General features: G+C 44.4%; 1 protein-coding gene across 1 annotated transcript in view; it reads left to right on the forward strand.

The window, feature by feature from the left end:
- LOC144755870 (peptide YY-A-like) overlaps positions 1-18,466 on the forward strand; it is a 101,064-nt gene extending 82,598 nt beyond the window's left edge. The window contains exons 3-4 of the mRNA XM_078645235.1: positions 15,129-15,197; positions 18,256-18,466. Coding sequence (XP_078501361.1) covers positions 15,129-15,186 — 58 coding nt within the window. The 3' untranslated portion in view covers positions 15,187-15,197; positions 18,256-18,466. The remainder of the gene's footprint in view (positions 1-15,128; positions 15,198-18,255) is intronic.
- The last annotated feature ends 869 nt before the right edge of the window (positions 18,467-19,335 follow it).

The following is a 19,335-nucleotide window of genomic DNA, read 5'->3' on the forward strand; positions in this document are numbered from 1 at the left end:
ATCAAAAGATTAAAAATGCAGCCACTAGCTTTCCCGGCTTCCGCCTCAGGAAGGAGCAGGCTGTCAATTCCTTGACTAAATTGTGTGAGTAGAAAATTTAAATAATGTTCTGTGATGCTGCGTATTTTGGGGTAGCATTGCTTTATTATTTAGAATTGGTTTTAACACAGTAACACTGAGGAAAGATTTCACCGCATCAGTACCAGTGTGATCACTGAGAGCAGGGTGAGCGGGTGAATGTTGTGAGTGCATGGTGATCAGTGTGAGTGCATTGTGATCAGTGTGAGTGCATTGTGATCACTGTGAGTGCAGGGTGAGCGGGTGAATGGTGTGAGTGCATGGTGATTGGTGTGAGTGCATGGTGATTGGTGTGAGTGCATGGTGATTGGTGTGAGTGCATGGTGATCAGTGTGAGTGCATTGTGATTGCTGTGAGTGCATGGTGATCAGAGTGAGTGCATTGTGATCAGTGTGAGTGCATTGTGATCAGTGTGAGTGGATTGTGATCAGTATGAGTGCATTGTGATCAGTGTGAGTGCTTTGTGATCAGTGTGAGTGCATTGTGATCAGTGTGAGTGCATTGTGATCGCTGTGAGTGCATTGTGATTGCTGTGAGTGCATTGTGATCACTGTGAGTGCATGGCGATCACTGTGAGTGCATGGCGATCAGTGTGAGGGCATTGTGATCGCTATGAGTGCATGGTGTTCCGTGTGAGTGCATTGTGATCGCTGGGAGTGCAGGGTGAACGTGAAAGTGAAGGCAAGAATGAGAAGTGAGTAGTCTGAAAGCAGGGTGCATTCCCAGAAACTTCAAGTGTAGGGTTTCAGATATAAGTTAAACCATTGCTATAATGGCATTAATCAGGGATCGAGGGTGGAGGAAATAAATAATGTGCTGATCCTGCAACAAATTTCCAGTCTAATGATTAGGGTTACCAGCTCATTATTTTGATGGCCCAGAAATAAGCAGCCACCTAGCTGTATTTTTTGCACTTATCTGTGAATACTTAGAACAGCAAATATAAATAGAAATCACTTTTAATTGTGTTCTAGGGATGCCTCAATGATCCATGATTAATAATTAAAGAGAATAAAGACAGAAAATTCACATAACTAATTAATACATACTTTTTTATTTATAACACTATTTAGTGTCAAGAGCAGGTCTCTGCAGGATCTTTAAACACACAGCAGGCATGTTTCTTTTGGCAACCCAACTTTAAATTTCTTTTCATTAAATGCATTCTCACACTACAGCAGTAAGTGTAAAAATACAAACGTAAGAAATAGGCAGAGTGGGGCCCCATGGGGTACTGGAACCATAAAAAAACTAAGCTTTGGTAACCAGTTAACAAAGGCATGTAAATATGCTAATGGTCTTTAAAGACCTGTGAAAACTCGGGCCGGAGATAAGACTCCAGACAGGAGCACGAGCTGCACTGCAGCAGCCCGGACTGAGACACAGGATGGGGGAGGAGGGGGGCTGAAGCCCTGGAGGCCAGGGCAGAAGTGTGTCTGTGAAGGCGCAAACCCCTTCACATCACTCCACGGCCCCCCTGGGGGTCGCGCCCCACAGTTTGAAGACTCCTGTTCTAGACCCAAGTGGGGTGATAGAGGGGTTAGGTTGAATTACGAGCCCTTAGAGGGGTGGTTTGTGGGTGGCTGGGCATGCTAGTCGGGGGCCATCGGGACGAGTGTATGTTAGCCTGCAAGTGTCGTGCATGTGGTTTTTGAGGAGGGAGAAAAGGTCGGCAAATTTATTGAGGTTTCTGTTGGAAGCTTGGATCAGGATGATGCCATTTTTATAGACAGTGATAGTGAGGTCAGCTCGCAGGATTGTAGAGGGCATTATTGTAAGCCTGGTCCAGTACGGTATGGACCTGGTACCATGCACATTGAGGAGATGCGCAATGGTTTTGCGCCAAGAGGCTGTTCTTCTGGAATAGAAAATTAGGTCATTTATGATTGTGCCCTTGTCAGAGTGGAATCGTTGATCTGAGATCAAGGTTTCAGGATGAGATTTCAGGATGGAGTGCTTGAGAGATTTCGCAGCAGTTTTGGTGAGGTTGGGAGGATACACCTGGGAATAATAGTTGTTTCCAGTGGCAGTCAGGTCAGATCCTGCCATGCTGGCAAGGGTGGGGCCGTATCTGGTCGAGGAAGGGTCAGTAAGTGGCAGGGGGTGAGGTGGAAAAGCTCCAGAGAAGCACCCAAAATCAGGTGTCCGCGCGGGGAAAGTGTCTAAGATGTCTCTGGTGTTGTTGAGGCGGTCATCAGGATGGCTAAGTAGCAAGACTAGCAACGTAGCTGCGTGTCACAGTTACAGCTAAGGTGCCTCAGATGTCTCTGGTGCTGTCACGAACAGTCATCGAGCAGGCTGAGCAACAAGCATAGCGGGAGCAGCGTGGCACAGTTTCAGCCAAGGCACATAAGGAACCAGAGGGTTGGGCCCATGCTTAAGCGCCCAGCCGGCAGAGTCTCTGGTGTTGTTAAGGACGGCCATCCAATTGGTTAAGCATCAAGTCTAGAAAAGGAGCTGCGTGCAACAGTTTCCGCTAAGGTACACATGTGACCGGAGGATTGGGCTCACGCTTTAATCACACAGTTTCACAGTAGCCTCACCCAGGGGCCCCACTGGTGGACGCAGGGCCCAGCTGATTTGGGAGCGGTTGGGCAGTGGGCAGGGGACGAGACTCACCGGGTAATGAGGGGAAGTATTCCACGTGCGGTCTCTTCACGGGCAGCGTAGGACCAAAATGGGTTAGGACGGTCTGTTTTCTGTCCAGCCTTCCATGATCTATTTGTTTGGGTAGATGTACATTCTTATTAGTAAATCCAGCCTTTATCAGCTCTTTAAAACAATTGAAATGTATGCGAGAGAGCGGCTATGGCGAGTCCGAGGAGGAGATCCCGCGGGAGGGAGGGAGTCAAAATGATTGTAGTACCCAGAGCCAACATCGCTAAACACCGGCCGCGGCCAAGATTGAGAAAGGTTCGATGCAGGAGGCTGGCCAATTAATAAACAATGCACCATAACGGCCGAAATTATTGGTAACGAAAACTTGTACAACAGTGTCACCTAGTGGTTCACACAGGATGTTAAGCAAGAACGGCTAGGACTACAGCCCGCTACAGAGAAAATGAACTGTACCAGTGGGTAGCCTTAACGCAAGAGAGGAAAATGAGCCAGCCACCCATCCTGTTCGTTGGTAGTAGAACAAAAGCCATCACTTGGGCCGGAGTGGGTCCGTCAAACTCTGCAGCAGCATCGGAGCCACTGCACCTGCTGCACAGCTCACAGCTACGCTCCTGAACTACAAGTACGGTAGTGACATGTTTGAAGTGCTAGGAAACACATGTCCATTTACAACAGGTTATAAACATTTTCTGAGTTTGTGACTGTTTTTTCTCTGTGCTGAGTTCGTCTTAATTGAGCTAAGTGCGCGTGTTGCTACAAGTTCTGGCATAGTGTGATAGAGCGAACCGGGCGCGAGCCAGGAATTCAAAAAATCACCCGGGCCCAATGCATACCTCAGTATGGCACTGCAGCTGGCACCATCCGCTGACCCTGCCAGCGCTCCCAAAGGCCAATACCGACAGCTCCGGCTGTCCATCACCCTCTGACTAATGTGACACTGTGGTATATGTCAGGTCACCCAAAACTATAAAAAGGGCCTGGGCGAACTGGCATTATTATTCTAAAATATAATCGGTATTATTTTTCCAATAGTTCAGTTCAAAACTTTATTCGATCATTAAAAAATAATCATAAAAGCACATAAAATGATATACAGAATACAGTCCATTGAAATTAAACTCTAATGCAATAGTTGCCTAAAAACATTGATAAAAGTTCAGACAGGGCAATTCCTTTTATTCACTGGATAACAGGATTATTAGAAGAACATGCTTTTCCTAGCAGCCATTGATTTCAGGATATACATAGCTGTGAAGAAACAAATATCTGGCTCTATTAAGGAAAAAAGCAACCTCATGGCAGATTTTACAGTTGTTATTGCATATTTTTTAAACAAGGGTTTAAGGTAAACAATACGAAGGTGCAAATATAAATCACAAATAAATAGTTCATAGTACTCTGTTTCGTTATCCCGTCACAGGGGCATGGTATTGACGGATAATTTTTTATATGGGGGAACGACACCAAATTGTGTACTATTCCAAGTCTTAATCTGGTGAGGACAAACCGATGGGATGGCCAGGTAACTGCCGTTAGATAATTTTGAAAACCTGTAGTAACCATGTTAGAGTAATAGTACTGAGGGGTTGTTAACAACATATTAGCGTTCCTATGTGCTTGGGCTTTCTTCCTCATATACATACTCTTAAGCTCTTTCTTAGGGATATCATTTAGACTATCTGGGTTATCCATGATATTCACATTGAGTAAATCCCTAACAGTTGTTATAACATAGTTAATCCAAGGTATCAAGTGGCTTTTATCTAAACGGAGACAGTCTTTAATGATGCTTCTTGTAAAACTAGTTTCCTTCTTCTGCCAGATTGCTCTCCAAACCTTTAAGGGTCTTAGGCTTATTAAGTCCGACAAATATTCCAGCCCCACTTCCTGGTGTATTATCTCATTGGAGGCTGACAAGGGTAGGCAAAGCAGTTTTAAAAAAAAGCAATTTTCCTCAGCTTGTAAAACCCCATCACGGCAGTACCCCCAGACACCAGATCCATACAGTGCAATTGAAACACATCTATGACGATATATATGCAACATATTGTATATGCGGCGATCCCCCAGTTTTTTAGCAAATTTAAATATACCAAAGGTACTCTTGGACATCTTGGCTTTGACGTTTGTAATCTCCTGTGACCACATACCATTGCTATAAAAGTTAGTCCCAAATAACAAAAAAAAATTACAATTTGAATTTTTGGGCCCTCAATATGAAAGGCACTTGACTTCCTCATTTTTTTGCCACATAACATAATAAATGTTTTCGTATTGTTAATCTTTAATTTCCTTCCCTTGATAAAACATGTAAACCTGTCCATTAATCTCTGCAGGCCACCAGGAGTTCTCGATAAAAGCACAGAATCATCTGCATAAAGCAGAACCGGGATAGGCTGGCCATCTACTTGTGGGGCATCAGAGTTAACCTGCTTAAGCTCTGCATCAATTGCGTTAATAAAAAGGGAAAAGAGGAGGGGCACAGGGACACAGCCCTGTCTTATACCTAGTTTAACACTAATACTATCGGTACATTCTCCCGCCTGGCCGTATCTTATGCGAGCAGATAATTTGGAGTATAATCTTGCCAGGAAATGAATAATCCCGGCAGGGGCACCTAGATTTAGTAGCGTTGACCATAATAGGGCGTGATCGACCAGATCAAACGTGCTACTTAGGTCCGCAAAACAAAGAAAAAGCAAACCCTGTTTAGCACGTGTATACTTCCCTATTAGGAGATCTAGGTTTATGCACTGCTCGATGGTCCCAAGACCCTTTCGGAACCCATATTGAGAGAGCGCAAGAATTCCATTATCATCTGCCCACTCCTCTAGTCTGGACAACAACACCCTACTCATGGTCTTAAGGGAGGAGTCTAAAAGGGAGATAGGTCGATAGTTTTTTGCATCGGACCTATCTCCCTTTTTAAAGATCGGAATAATTATGGATTCCCCCCAAGTGCACGGGTTGGTTTCCATTACTGCCGCATTGAAGACTCTGGTCAAGACAGGGGCCCATAAAACCATATCGGCTTTGAACAGGTCGATTGGAACCCCGTCTGGGCCAGGGGCTTTCCCTCCCTTGCTGTTCCTAATGGCATTCTCTACCTCTGGTATTGTGAAGTTTAGGGGAATAACTGGCCTTTGGTCATCATCCCTGATGGGTGGATAGACCACTCCCTTCGGGTTAAAAATACTAGTAAAATGGGAGACCCAACATTCCTCACTAACTTGGGCAGTTAGAACTGGGGTATCGTCGCTCTTGAGGAAGGGACAGTTAACCGTGTCCCAGAAGAGTTTACTGTTTGAAAGTTCTACAGCCATTGTCAAGTTACTTCAAGCTTCCTCCTGCAGTTTGTGCTTCCTGCGCTTTAACTGCACTCGGTATTCGACCCTGAGATTTATGATTGGCGACCTGTCCCTTGGTCTACAAGATAAAGCCTTCTTCAGCTTCCGCAGAGATTCCGTACATGCGGAGTCAAACCATCCTATCATAGCTTTCTTTTTATTGCGGTTTGAAATGGTCAGAATGTTATCAATTAAGATGTTAATCTTATTAAAGCTCGTTAGAATGCCCGCGGGATCTATATTCTCATCCAAGCAATTGGATAATTCGGGCAAACAAGCCACCACAATTTTAACCAATAGTTTTTCCGAGTTAACTCCACTCCATTTAATCCTAGGGCCATTTGGTCTACACGGGACAATATCATTGACAGTAGATTTGGGTGCCAGTACCTTATTACCCCAGATAGATAATGCCAACGTAATACAATTATGGTCGCTGAGCGCGAGGTCCAGTATGACCGGGGTGTCACAGTATAGACTAATATCCTCTGAGATCAACAGATGGTCGATAACAGTGGCGGCATTTCTGCCAGTAAATGTAGGGACAGGATTTCCTTCCCTGTCTTTAGCAGTCTGCAATACAGCAAGATCATATTTAGCCAAAACCGAATTCAGTGAATCCCCATAAATACTATGGATAAAGTGAATACAACCCTCACCTCTGTCTTCATTGACCCCACAAGCCTTAGTTAGCGATAAAGGGCACATTGAAATATTAACCCCCCCCCCCCCAAATAAATGCAAAGTTCACCCGTGCTTCAAGACAAATCTTATCGAGGACCAGCTCTAGTTCATTGACTACTGCAGATGAGCGAAGGGAGTCAAACAGGTTGTTGTAATGGTTAATCAACAGGACATTACGGCCATTTTTATGTCTTAACCATATCACTTGGGAGTGACAGCCAACCGTTACATGTTTAATAACTTGCACAGGAAAATTAACAGAAAGCAGAATAAGAAGTCCGCCTTTGGCTCTACCCTTAGTTGATCCCTGTGCTGGTAGGTTGAAGGAAGCAAAACCCTCATAATTAATGTCTTCCACACTCCATGTCTCTTGTAGACATAATATGTCATATTTATTTACAAAGTTTCCCCACCCAAGAGAGTCAACTTTGCTGTTCCACCTGGCGATATTCCAGCTGGCTAAATTGTACCAGCTACTGCAAGTTTCTAGTCCAGATTCAGAGGCTACATTAGTTATCCGGGGTATAACCTCTACTGATTCTTTAGGCATTGTGTTGAAGGTTAATTTACCATTCCCTGTTATAATAGGGTCGCACCAGCAATTTGTTCCATCATTGTCCATAATATTTTGTGGCCCCACACCTTTATTCTCCACAAGGCAGGGAGTCTCCGGGGTTTTATAGTGATCTTGAATTAGCATCTCTCGAGGTTCTAAAAATGCTCCTATGCCCTCAACTAGATCTAAACAGTTCCCTGGTTCTAGAATTGTAAAGTGCAGTCAGTCTACTGCCTCAAGACAGCTATAGCGATTATAGCTGTAAAATGTATCCGGGAAGTGGATAGGACCTAGCCTGCCCCAGTTCCCCCTATTCCTTCTCCTACTTTCTATTCTAGTCCATTCATCAGACCTCCCCTTTTGTTCCCCCAAGCAATAAGGTGGATAAAAATAGGATAACGGGAGTGACTGGATAGTGGTATTCGACGCTTGGTTAATCCAGGCGCATATATGAGAGACAGATCTAGGGTCTCTAAAGGTCACCATTACACAGTCACCTTCAATCGTTTTCACCGTTCTGCCTAACCATGGAGTCCTTCTTACCATGATAATCTCACTTGAAATTTGGGGGGGGTAACGGTCTATATAAATTTAGCCAGTTAACAACCTTATTTTTAAGTGAGGCAAAGGATTCCTTGGCCGGCTCTTCTAGAACCGGGACACCGGCTAAAACAACCACTAGGGGGTTAGCTTCAGGAGGTAGGTCGGTAGTAATAGTCTTTTCTCCATACCACTGGCTGCAGGTGCCATATGTTTAGATGATAAAACTGGCTGAGATACTAGGACTGTCGCGGAAGAATGATCAGATGAACCAGGACAGTACTGGGGGACAGCACTAATAGCGGCTGGGGATTTGCTTAAAGGTTTATTAGTAGGAATGGTTTGCGCAACCCCTAGTTCACTACCAGTACCTTGGTTCGGAATAGCGGTCACTGGGGCCATGGTATTCTCCCTTGCTTTAGATAGCTTATCCAGTGTGCTCATATTGCCTACCACTAACATTTCTAACTGATCTAATTTTTCATTGATCATTCGTGTTCTCTCCGGTAGGGGTAACATCAAGGATTTTATAAGTATTTCAATTTTCCCCATGAACTCGTTATTTACACTACAGTCAGGAGCAGGGTTAGTAAGGGCCAAGAGCCCCGGGGGTGGACTCAGAGACTGGGAACTCTGAGTTTGACAGTTAATCTTTGCTATCTTAGCTGAGCTCCCCTTCTGAATAGCTCCCTCTCTTTTCCTTTTACTGTTTTTTTGTGTAGCAGCGGGTTTATTACTTTTCAATTGCCCCCCACGTGATGTTTTTACAGGAGGTCTGTTTGTAGAGGAAGACTTAAGGGATTCGCTAGAAGCCGTACTAAGAATGGTGGAATTTAAAATGGCGCAAACCTCTACTGTGCTTGGCCCTACCAACATTGGACTCAATGTGGGGCTCTGTACAACTATTGGATCGTGCAGTCGGGTTACGGGGGAGGAAATTGCCCCAATAGGGCCCAAGGATGAGCGCTTTCCTGTCAATAAATCTATGGACAATCTTTTTTCGGTTAGGGCTATTTCTTTCTCTAAAATTACCGTAGCCCGTTTGAGAAACTGATCCATACTTCCAGTAACTACTCCACCAGTAGTGGAGAGAGTTATATTTCTCCCCTTCCCCGAGCGGAGAGCCATAATGTTCTGGGTATAATTAAAAAGGGCTAATATCTACAAAACCACAAAACGTACCCAGAAAGAGGAAGGGCCCAGCCTGACCTCAAACGTCCTCGGACGGCCTCAGACGGCCCGCCCTTTGCTCGGGCTTAGCCCGGCTGGTCCCACGCGCTTCCCGCATACGCGGGGGTAGGTGTGGTTAAATAGTAAGGGGGAGGGAGCGGGAAGAGACCCCAGCTGTGGCCGATGATGGCGCGTGAGGCCCACTGGACCTCGCAGTCCCGTTGCCGCTGGTTTCCTTCAAGGTCTCTGCCCCTCGATACACACGAGCTCCAAATCAGCCTCTCTTGGACCGAGCAAACAGACAAAAACAGTGTCCACGTCTGCGAGCGGCTCCCACGAAGTGGGGGCCGCGAGGCGTTAAATACTGGGCGGGGGCGGGGGCGGGAACGGGAAGAGGCCCCAGCTGTGGCCGATGATGGTGCGTGAGGCCCGCTGGACCTCCCAGTCCCGTTGCTGCTGGTTTCCTTCATGGTCTCTGCCCCTCGATACACACGATCTCCAAATCAGCCTCTCTTGGACCGAGCAAACAGACAAAAACAGTGTCCACACCTGTGAGCGGCTCCCGCGAAGCGGGGGCCGTGAGGCGTTAAATACTGGGCGGGGGCGGGAACGGGAAGAGGCCCCAGCTGTGGCCGATGATGGTGCGTGAGGCCCGCCTAACCTCGCAGTCCTGTTGCTGCTGGTTTCCTTCAAGGTCTCTGACCCTCGATACACACGAGCTCCAAATCAGCCTCTCTTGGACCGAGCAAACAGACAAAAACAGTGTCCACGCCTGCGAATATATATTAGATTTTTAAACTTGCTATTATAGTTCGCAGTTTAAAACTGGATAGACAGTGCCACCAACTGGCAGATTGTCATAAAAATGTCAGGGCCTTAAGAAAGAAGTGCTGGTGCAAAACCCCAGCAAGCAACGTACAAACAACTTTGCACCACCCTAGAGTGTCGTCCGGGCTTCAGTGGTAGCAACCAGTGGCGTAGCAAGGTCAGGTGGTACCCGGTGGGGAAAATGTCTTGTCAATCCCAGCTTGACAAAATGACAAAAATATGTGTTAAAAACACATATTTTCGCCATTTTGTCACTCCCCTCAGTGATGACACCCGGGGCGGTCCGCACCCCTTCCTACGCCACTAGTAGCAAAAGCACACAGGGCAGGAGGAGATGCTAATATTCCGTCAACTAATACCATTTCAGCACTTCAGGAAAATGGAGACTTTCAGCTCCCGTGATGTAGATGCTCTTCAAACCATAGGGCCTTATTTATGAGGCCTTGAGACAGTTGTGCACTTCCGTTGCATCACTTTTTGTGATGCATCGCCGGCGTAAAACATTCCCCCTGTTGCGACCTATTACCAAAGTGACGCATCAAATCAGATGCGTCAAGTTTGAAACTACTGCGCTACATTATACCTGCATCAGGTATAATGTATGAAGGGGGGGCATTCCCACACAAGTAAGCCTTGTAGAAGTGACGCAGTGAAATCTATACGGTTTCACTGCGCCACTTCTAGCATGCAAATGCGTCATAACCTTAAGCCTGCCTCATGTCAGGCATAAGGGTGACGCAGTGTTATATCCATAGCCATCCCCACTGTATTGCTGGAGTTGCGTCACGTTTACGACACAACTCCAGCAATGGCTCATTTTTGCGCTGACAGATCTGCCATTCCTTGCGACATGATGCGTCATACAGTAAATATGACGCATCCATCATGTCGCAAGAGGGAGCAATGAAAAGTGACGCATCGCTGTTCTCACGCAGACTTTTCATAAATGAGGCCCTCAATCTGTAGCACTTTATCTTGCTGTCTAACACCATGTCTGCATTTTCCGCCTCTGCGTAGAGAAATGAGTTAGGCCTACCTAAAAGTGTTGAAAAACATGGAAATGGATTTCCAAATGAGATCCTCACTCGCTTGAGCTGAAAACCTGTACTATGTAGAGGTCAGCTCACTGTGTGTTTACTACAGCTGTTCATCAGGTGGCTGTGTGAATAGTGCCAAAACCAAGTGACATACAGTGGCACCTTTTGAGCTGGACTGCCTCAGACTGTGACAATGTTCCCAGAGAAGTAGGCACCAAACGATGGAATGGTTTGTAAAATCAAGGAGAGTTTGGCACACAATGGCCACACTCCACTCATCCACATAAAAAAAGATGGCAGCTGGAATTCCGGGCTGCGAATGATATGGGCATGGTATATACATAAGCACCCGGGAACAGGCAATGAGCAGTACTGGGATGGGACTGTGGGATTGCCTGAGGGTAGGGTCTTGAGCAGGTACGGAAGAGTGCTAACGAGGGGCAGCAATGAATCAGTGACCCAGCAAGGCCCTTTGTACAGCGGTTATGGCTGGCTGCAAAGGATGCTGAAACTGCTCCGCTTCTTTGGTAAAATTACAAGCTCTGCAACTTGTAAAGTTTAAAAATATTTTGCAGACTTCCTGTCGCAGACTCGCAAATGTGCACTGCTAGAGGTGGAACCGTGTCGTAGAAAAGCTTAATATGAGCCGGTGGTTTCCGGTGCTGGGCACCGACACTTAATTGTCAACACCAGCAGTTATAACAGTCTGTCACATGGTGGCGATATTTTTCTAATTTAGTGTTGAGTACAACAACAGCTGTAAATTAATTCTGCCTGCATTAGAAATGACTAATACCTGTCGTCAAAGCCATTCTTTTGCCTCTAGGAGCCTGGAATAGTCTGAATTGTCACGCTTGTAGGAGTGGTGATGGTTAGTAGTTGTTTTGGTATTGTCATTGGCAACGTTGGCAGCGGCAAAGGGTAATGCACGCTGCAGTGATCTTCTAACGAGAGGCCGGCACTTATGTTTTTTTTTTTTACAAGTCAAGCACTTGTCCTAGGTAGCGGCTTTACGAGATTGAGGTCATGATAGTAGATGGCCAGGCCTTTCCATGTAGACCTGAGTGTGATCGAGGTGGGGGGCGTCCTTTCTCCTTATTCTTGTCTAGTCCACTGTGGAGGGTATTACCATGGCCGGACTAGTAATGTGCAGATTACGTTTTTTAAACTTACCAATTAAAATGGAATGAAATCTAATCAATTGCCGCCCCTACCAAAGTGCCAAGTAGCATTTACTGGTGGAAAAAAAGTAAACAAAGCGGCACCAGTTTTCTGAGTCTAATTATTTTCTCTCAAGTTGTTTAAGTTGAACACTTGCATTTATGTGTGCGGGGCGTCATAGGGTTTTCCTGACACCATGTAACACAGTGGCCCAAGCATGTGCCCTACAACTGCCCAAGCACAGTGGAAAGATGGTGACTGCTGCACAGTGCAGCTGTAACTGATGCCCCCTTGCCCTAAGGAATGAGAAAAAGTTGATGTTTGAGTGCTGTGGGTTTTGAGTGACTACCATAAGGTTTGGTAGTAGAATGCTGAAGCGAAACTTGGAGCACGTAACCAAAGCAAAGCTGTACCTAGAGTTATTTCTTTCTTTATTTTGGGGTTTTATACTTTATTTTGGAGTTTTATAAAGTGCTGTGATGATGCCTTCCTGCCACTACAGAACGCTGAAGCATTTGAAAGATCACGCTGGAGGGTTGAGGTAATAGGTAGACTGATCGCTCATGTTTCACAGGTTCACTCATGACACTCCATAGCCGCTCGCTTTAGAAATTTATTTCATTCATTCATTTATTCATTAGCTCATCCAGTTCAATTTCGTTCCTGCAAAAGCCTGCTACTTCTAGTCCGTAGCTGGATGAACAGCACAAACTGGTTGAGCGACTCATGATGGATTGGAGACTCTTGAGAGCTTAGGTGATTGGATGGCCTTTAGCCAGCATACCTTAGCTGAACAATAGAATGGTTGTAAATTAGCTTCTGTGCCATGAGCAAGGTCACTCTGACTCAGTTATGGTGTTCCCAAGTTGATAAGTGCCAGGCTCCTTGGAGCCGATGGCCTTCACCAGGGATGTTTGCAGCAAAGTTTACATGGAGTGCCCAGGAAACGCTGAAGACGCTGCTCTGAATAATATATGCCTATACCAGGCTTCAATGTACTTTTGTGATTGTTATGAAAATACCTTGAGAGGAATGATGTAAATTGCAAATATTAGCGTATAACTTCTCCTACACATTCACTAAATTCTGTCACACATTATAAATCACATTACCAATATGTTATGTTAGAGAATTTGTAAAGAGCATGGCAGTCCCAGCAATGGGGTGTCCCAGCACTCGTTTTGGAGAAGCCAGGATCAACAGATGAAACAGAGGTTTAGACAAAAAATAGCCAAGTCTTCACGGCCCTTCTGAAAGCCCAGTGATTCTAGATGCATCTAATAGATAAAGGCAAAGTGTTCCAAAGGGTGGGAGCTGTCGCAGAGAAGGAACGCCCTCCAGCTCTTGCTCTTCTCGCCTGAGGAACATAGGCTAAATGGAGCTTAGCCAAGTGCAGAGCACAAGAAGGGGCATAGGGGCAGAGCCAATTAGCAAGCATGGGGGGACCTTGACAGGTGAGAATTTTGTGAGATACATAGGGCCTTAAAAAGAATTCTCTGATCCACTGGGAGCCGGTGCAGCCTGTGGATAGAACCAGACACTGAACAGAACTTTGAAAGGTTGAAAATGAGCCACGCTGTAGCATTTTGGGCAAACTGAAGCCTTTTGATCAATGTCTTATTGGAACCAAAAACAGAGCGTTGTAGTAATCCAGCCTAGAGAGTATGGTGGACTGAATAATCATCTGAGGCGTGTGGGAGTCAAAGAATCCCAGAATGGGTTTTAGACCTCATCGGAGTCCAAAACCTACCCCCACTACCGATTTCGCCTGGGCTTCAAAGGACAGAGCATTGTTGACCCAAACTCCCAGATTCTTAACTGTTGTTTTGAGCTGCAGGGGTGATCCTAATGAAGGGAGGTCCCCTTGTGGTTGCCCCATAAATGGGTATCTCTTCCTAATAAAAGGATTACGGATTTATTCAAGTTTAACTGGAGGCAATGACCACCAAGTCATCTTTAAATTTGGCTATGTTCTGTGTAGAATTATTGGAGATGGAAATACTAAAGTTGCGTATCATCAGCATAGGATATCAAAGTAATGTTGCGTGATTTCGCCATCAGAGCTAATGGGAGAATGTAAATGTTCAACAAAGTAGGGCTCAGTGCGGAGACCTGAGAGACCCCATAACGTAAAGTTTGAGCCTGGTATTGGTAGGGAGGTGAGATGACTTGGAAGGATCTGTCAGATAGAAAGGAGGTGAGCCAGGTAAGAGCCTCACCACCAATTCCGATTTCTTGAAGACGTTGGAGAGGATCTCATGGGAAACAGAATCAAACGCTGCGCTTAAATCAAGCATAATCAGATCACAAGATCTGCCCCTTCAACTGACAAGCACAGGTGCTCTGTAACCGCCAGAGCGGATTAATACATACAGATGAATAATTGATGCAGTACCAATCTATAATATAGCAAACATAATATGTTTTGCATGTGTCGTCAGTACTAATGAAGTACGTTTATAAATGAAAAATGTGCCCTCAAATTTATTAATACATGAAATGCAACCAGAGAAACCTAAGCAGAAAATGTAAAGTTCAAGTCACCATTTTCTTTAATGGTTGCTTCAGTTTTCACATATGGTGAACTGCAGCAGTCAATGGCTTGCACTAATGTAACCCCTGTTGAGGTATATGCAATATATGTCCAAGAGATCTCAATCTTAAAATGAACATGGAGTTTACAAGGATTAGAGTGCAGATAACCGGAAAAACAAATCTAATGGAGTGTTGTGTCTAGATGTCAATGAGGTTGGCTATCAGTATCAGTTGATACCCCTGGTTTGCCCTTTGGTACAGTCCGTGCGGTCCCTGGTATCAGGGCAGGAAAAGAAAATAAAGATGGCCTTGTGCATTTTCTGTAGTTTTCACTCCTTGACCTCTCACAGTCCTTCAGCAACAAATAAGAGGCTGCTGAGGGGCTAATGGTTGAAGAAGAAGAAATTCCATTGGACGATCAATGGAGGTTTAACGTCACATCTGCTATCCCTAGCATCCGGATGAATCAGCATCCAGGGTCTTTGAGAAAGTAGTTGGTGGTGTGTGAAAGAGCTTCTTAAAATGCAGGAGGGCCAGTATTCGAGGAATAATGTCACTGTCTTCTTTTTTTAGATATGGGAAAAGATCAGACAAGGAACCATGGATCCAAGCTGGGGAGATTGCCTACTGAGAAGTATCAGGGTGAGTGTGGAAGAGTTGAGTGCTCTGGAAACAATGATTCTCCTCAATGATGGTTAAACCTGTCTATATTTCTACATGCCTGTGTACTCACAAAATACACTAATTAAGCTGCATCTAGGGGCTCAGTGACTGAGAAGCTGCTTTGGTATCCATCACATAAGGTCAGCTGCCTAAATCCACCCTCCACATAGTTATTAATTTGTCTCCTTTCGAGACACTAGATTTAGGTTTCCCTTTGACCAAATAGTGTGTTACTTGTCAAATTCCTTTTTTTCTTCAGGCATTCAGAAATTTCTGAATACACAAAAATGGTTAGAAACAAATATTAAAAATGATAGAAAGAATCTGAACATTTGCGATATGCAATAACATATATATGTGCATAAAATGACAAACATAAAGAGTCTGAGTCACAAATACTTTGTTGTGTCTTAGTCTTGGAGTATTACTGCCTTACTCTTGCATTCCAGTCATTTTACGGTACAGGAGAACAGATGCCCTGGTTTACAATGATGTTGGGAAAGTGACAGATAATGTTGCTATGGATGCATCAGAGTCATTTACAAGTGATGCTTTCATGAGATGCAACTCACTGTGCCCCAGCCTCCCAATATTTAGGGCCATCAGCTAGTCAGAAAACCTCCTGTTCCATACCGCCCAGTATCACTTGGCACCATAGAAATTGATCCAAAAAAATACAAAATAAATATTCATTATTTTAATTTTTATTGAAATTTAAGATGCCATCAGTGCCTGTAAAATACTGTTCAATTGACATCTCCTACAGGCCTATCTTCGGATTTCTGTGCCAGTCACTTTGGCTAACATTGACACTCTTCTATGTCTATCACTGAGATATGTGTGTCTGTTATGTTAGTGGATTTGTAGAGCCCGGCGTATCACCCATGAGGGTATGTCTTCGTTTTCCATCACTGAAATATCTATGGCTGTGACTTGCACACGTCTGTCAAAGAGATCACTCTGTGAATGACAGGGACTCTTTGACCCAGATTTACTAATGTTTGCATTGGCATGAAACAATGCAAATCAACGAAAGTGGCTAATCGTATTAACTATATAGCGCCAAAGGTGCAAATTTAGCTGCACACAAAGTGAGTATATAGAATCCTTTGTGACTATCAAATATATCTTTGTGTATATGACTGTGACTCATCTGTGTGTATCACAGAGATCTATGTGTCTATGACACTGACTCTTCTGCGTCTATCATTGAGTATTCGATGTTCATGAGTTTACTTTACTACTTCTATCGCCCAGATCTCTATGTCTACTATTGGGACTCTACTGTGCCTATCACTGAGAGCTCTGTGTCTCTCACTGTAACTCATCTCTGTATTTTGCAGAGATCGATGTGTCTATGACTCGGACTCTTCAGCGATTATCATTGAGACCTCAGTGTTCATGACCTTGACTCTTCTGCTTCTATCACCCAGCTCTCTGGGTCAACGATTGTGACTCTTTGGTGTCTTTCACTGAGATGTGATCTGTTTCTATAAATACGGTTTATGTACATGTGACTATGACCCATCAGGACTGTATGTGATTTCATAGAAAAACAATTTCATGGAATACCATTAGTAAGAAACCGAATACCATTAGTAAGAAACCATTTAATCTAAACTGTGTAATGGACATTTTCAGAATGAATGGCATTTATATTTTTGTAGAAAGCAATTCTTAGAATACCTTTTTGGTAGAAATTGGCTTTTGAATGCTTATTTTGTAAGTGCATATGCAACAGTTGCAGGTCTTACTATCAGAAACAGATATTCATTTATGTGCTTTATTCAGGGGACATTATTTCCTATTGACATCTTTTACGTTGTCAAACAATTACTTTGGATCCATTTAATTTGCTGACCCCTCACTACCCTTCATCCTCACTACCCCTTACAACCCTTAAACACCATCAGTCCATGCCCCCTAATACTCAGTGCACTAAACTACACTAATCCCTAAAGACTAAAAGCCCTTTCTACACCAAAAATCCACCATTCCTGAACCCCAAAATCACTCTCTACCCCTAACTCAACCTCTTTATATGCCAAACCCCACACATCCAATACACCTTAAAACACCTCAGCACATCCAAAGTACACCCATCCCTGAACCCTATAAACCCTCATCATCCTCAAAAACCAGCCTTCGATGACCCATAAAAACTCCTCATCACCCTAAACTACTCATCTTTGAACCCTAGAAGCCCCTATCTACATCTAAACTCCACCCATTGCTGAATCCTTAAAACCCCTCACCACACAAAATTCCACCCCATCCTGAATCATTAAAACTCTTCACCACCCATGCCACTACCCATAATTGAACCTTAAAAATCCTCCCCAGCCCTAAAGTCCGCTATCCATGAACCCTGAAAGCCCTCAACACCCTTACACTCCACCCATCCTGGAAATCTAAAACACCTCACACACCTAAACACCACTTATGCATGAACCCTAAAAAAGCCTTACCACCCATACATTCCACCCATCTCTGACCTCTAAAAAACCCTTCTATGCCCAAACTCCAATTATTCCTGACCCCTAAAAACTCCTCATCATGTAAAAATTATCCATCCCTGAACCCAAACACCGAACAGTTGCCCTAAACCCTACCCAAGTTTAATGTAATTTAATGCAATTAGCACTCAGTGATAATGGGGGCAAGTGGGAATTCTACTCATCCCCATTTTATCACTGACCTTTCTAAATGACCTTTTTGGAAGTGTTTGGATTATCGGCACTGTAAAAGGGGACACAAAAGGTTGTGAAAAGCACTAACAAACGTATTGCATTTTCAGAAACTGGAATGTTGCGGTCTATTTTCTCCGACAGCATTCTTCCCAGAAGTAGTGTATTTTCCATATAGGACTATGAATGTATTTTTAAAAGCATGCGCACAGCTCTATGGGACATATAGGCCATGCATTACAAAATGTCAATAAATTTATCATATGACTTGGATTAAATAATCGCAGCCATGTAACATGCGGTTGACCACATATCCCTCTGCTAACCTGCTTGTCATCTTTCTGCCACAGGAAGTTGAACTCTCCGTCCCGGCTCAAATTTCAGGAAGCAACAGAGCGGAAGTTGGAGATTCTCCCCTGTGATTCGCCACTAATTCTCCCACGTGCCCGGCTCTGGGAAGGTCCCACAAACTGTCTTCTTTGTGTGAAATGATAACAAGAAATGTATGTGTATCATGTGAGAAAACCCTGGGAATAAAGTCGGGAAGGAGAGAAACTTGAACTACTTGTGTTTTTTGTTTTCTCTTTTACGCCTGACCCCTATACACGAATGGGTAGTTTGTGGGACAAAAACAGTGCTTGATTGGTTCAGGGTCACAGAGAAGAAAAAGTAGGTATTAAAGTGACTTTTTAAGGCTGGATCCAACGGATGAGTCTAAGAGCAAGGGCAGTACGCTGGAACAAGGAACGGGAGCTTACGGGTGGTGGGACCTTCTCAAACAAGGCCAGGCCCGCAGCATAGAAAGGTCATGTGACATCCCCCACATGACTTTAAATCAGCTGCGGGTTTCTCTCTTTATGATATGATGGAACACTTAAAAATCGCCAATTCCAGCCACTAAACTAGGAAAATTACCCCTCCTGCAACACAGTACGGTCATGTGACCTTCCATATGTGCTCTCCAGTCAGCTACAATTTTCTCACTTCCAGCCACTGAGAACTACTTTAAAATCCTCACCAGTGAGCAACCCATGGTCAGGATGAGGTGTCTTTGCAAAGGAGAGCTGAAGGTAAGGGTATCAACTATTTGGATCCTGTTTGGCCTAGGAAGAGTTAAACAGTCATACCACCTGCAAGGTAATCTGGCATCATGTCTTATCCACCACCCTATGCTACACTTCCTCACAATCACATCCAGACCGGACACATACTCACACAGCAGCCATTCAATACATAGATTCAGCTTCATTCAGATCTCAGTAACCACCAAGCAGCCACACACTGCAAAACACACACACCAACTGTTGGGCATTAATGCAAACTCTACAGTACATACATTGCAGATATATTATAACTTTGAATCACTCTTCTACGCAGAAATATAGATCACCCATGCATCCTCTACAGCTAGCATCCTTGTTACCACAGGC

This window comes from Lissotriton helveticus, chromosome 5_1 (genome assembly GCF_964261635.1).
Source record: "Lissotriton helveticus chromosome 5_1, aLisHel1.1, whole genome shotgun sequence".
Taxonomy (NCBI): domain Eukaryota; kingdom Metazoa; phylum Chordata; class Amphibia; order Caudata; family Salamandridae; genus Lissotriton; species Lissotriton helveticus.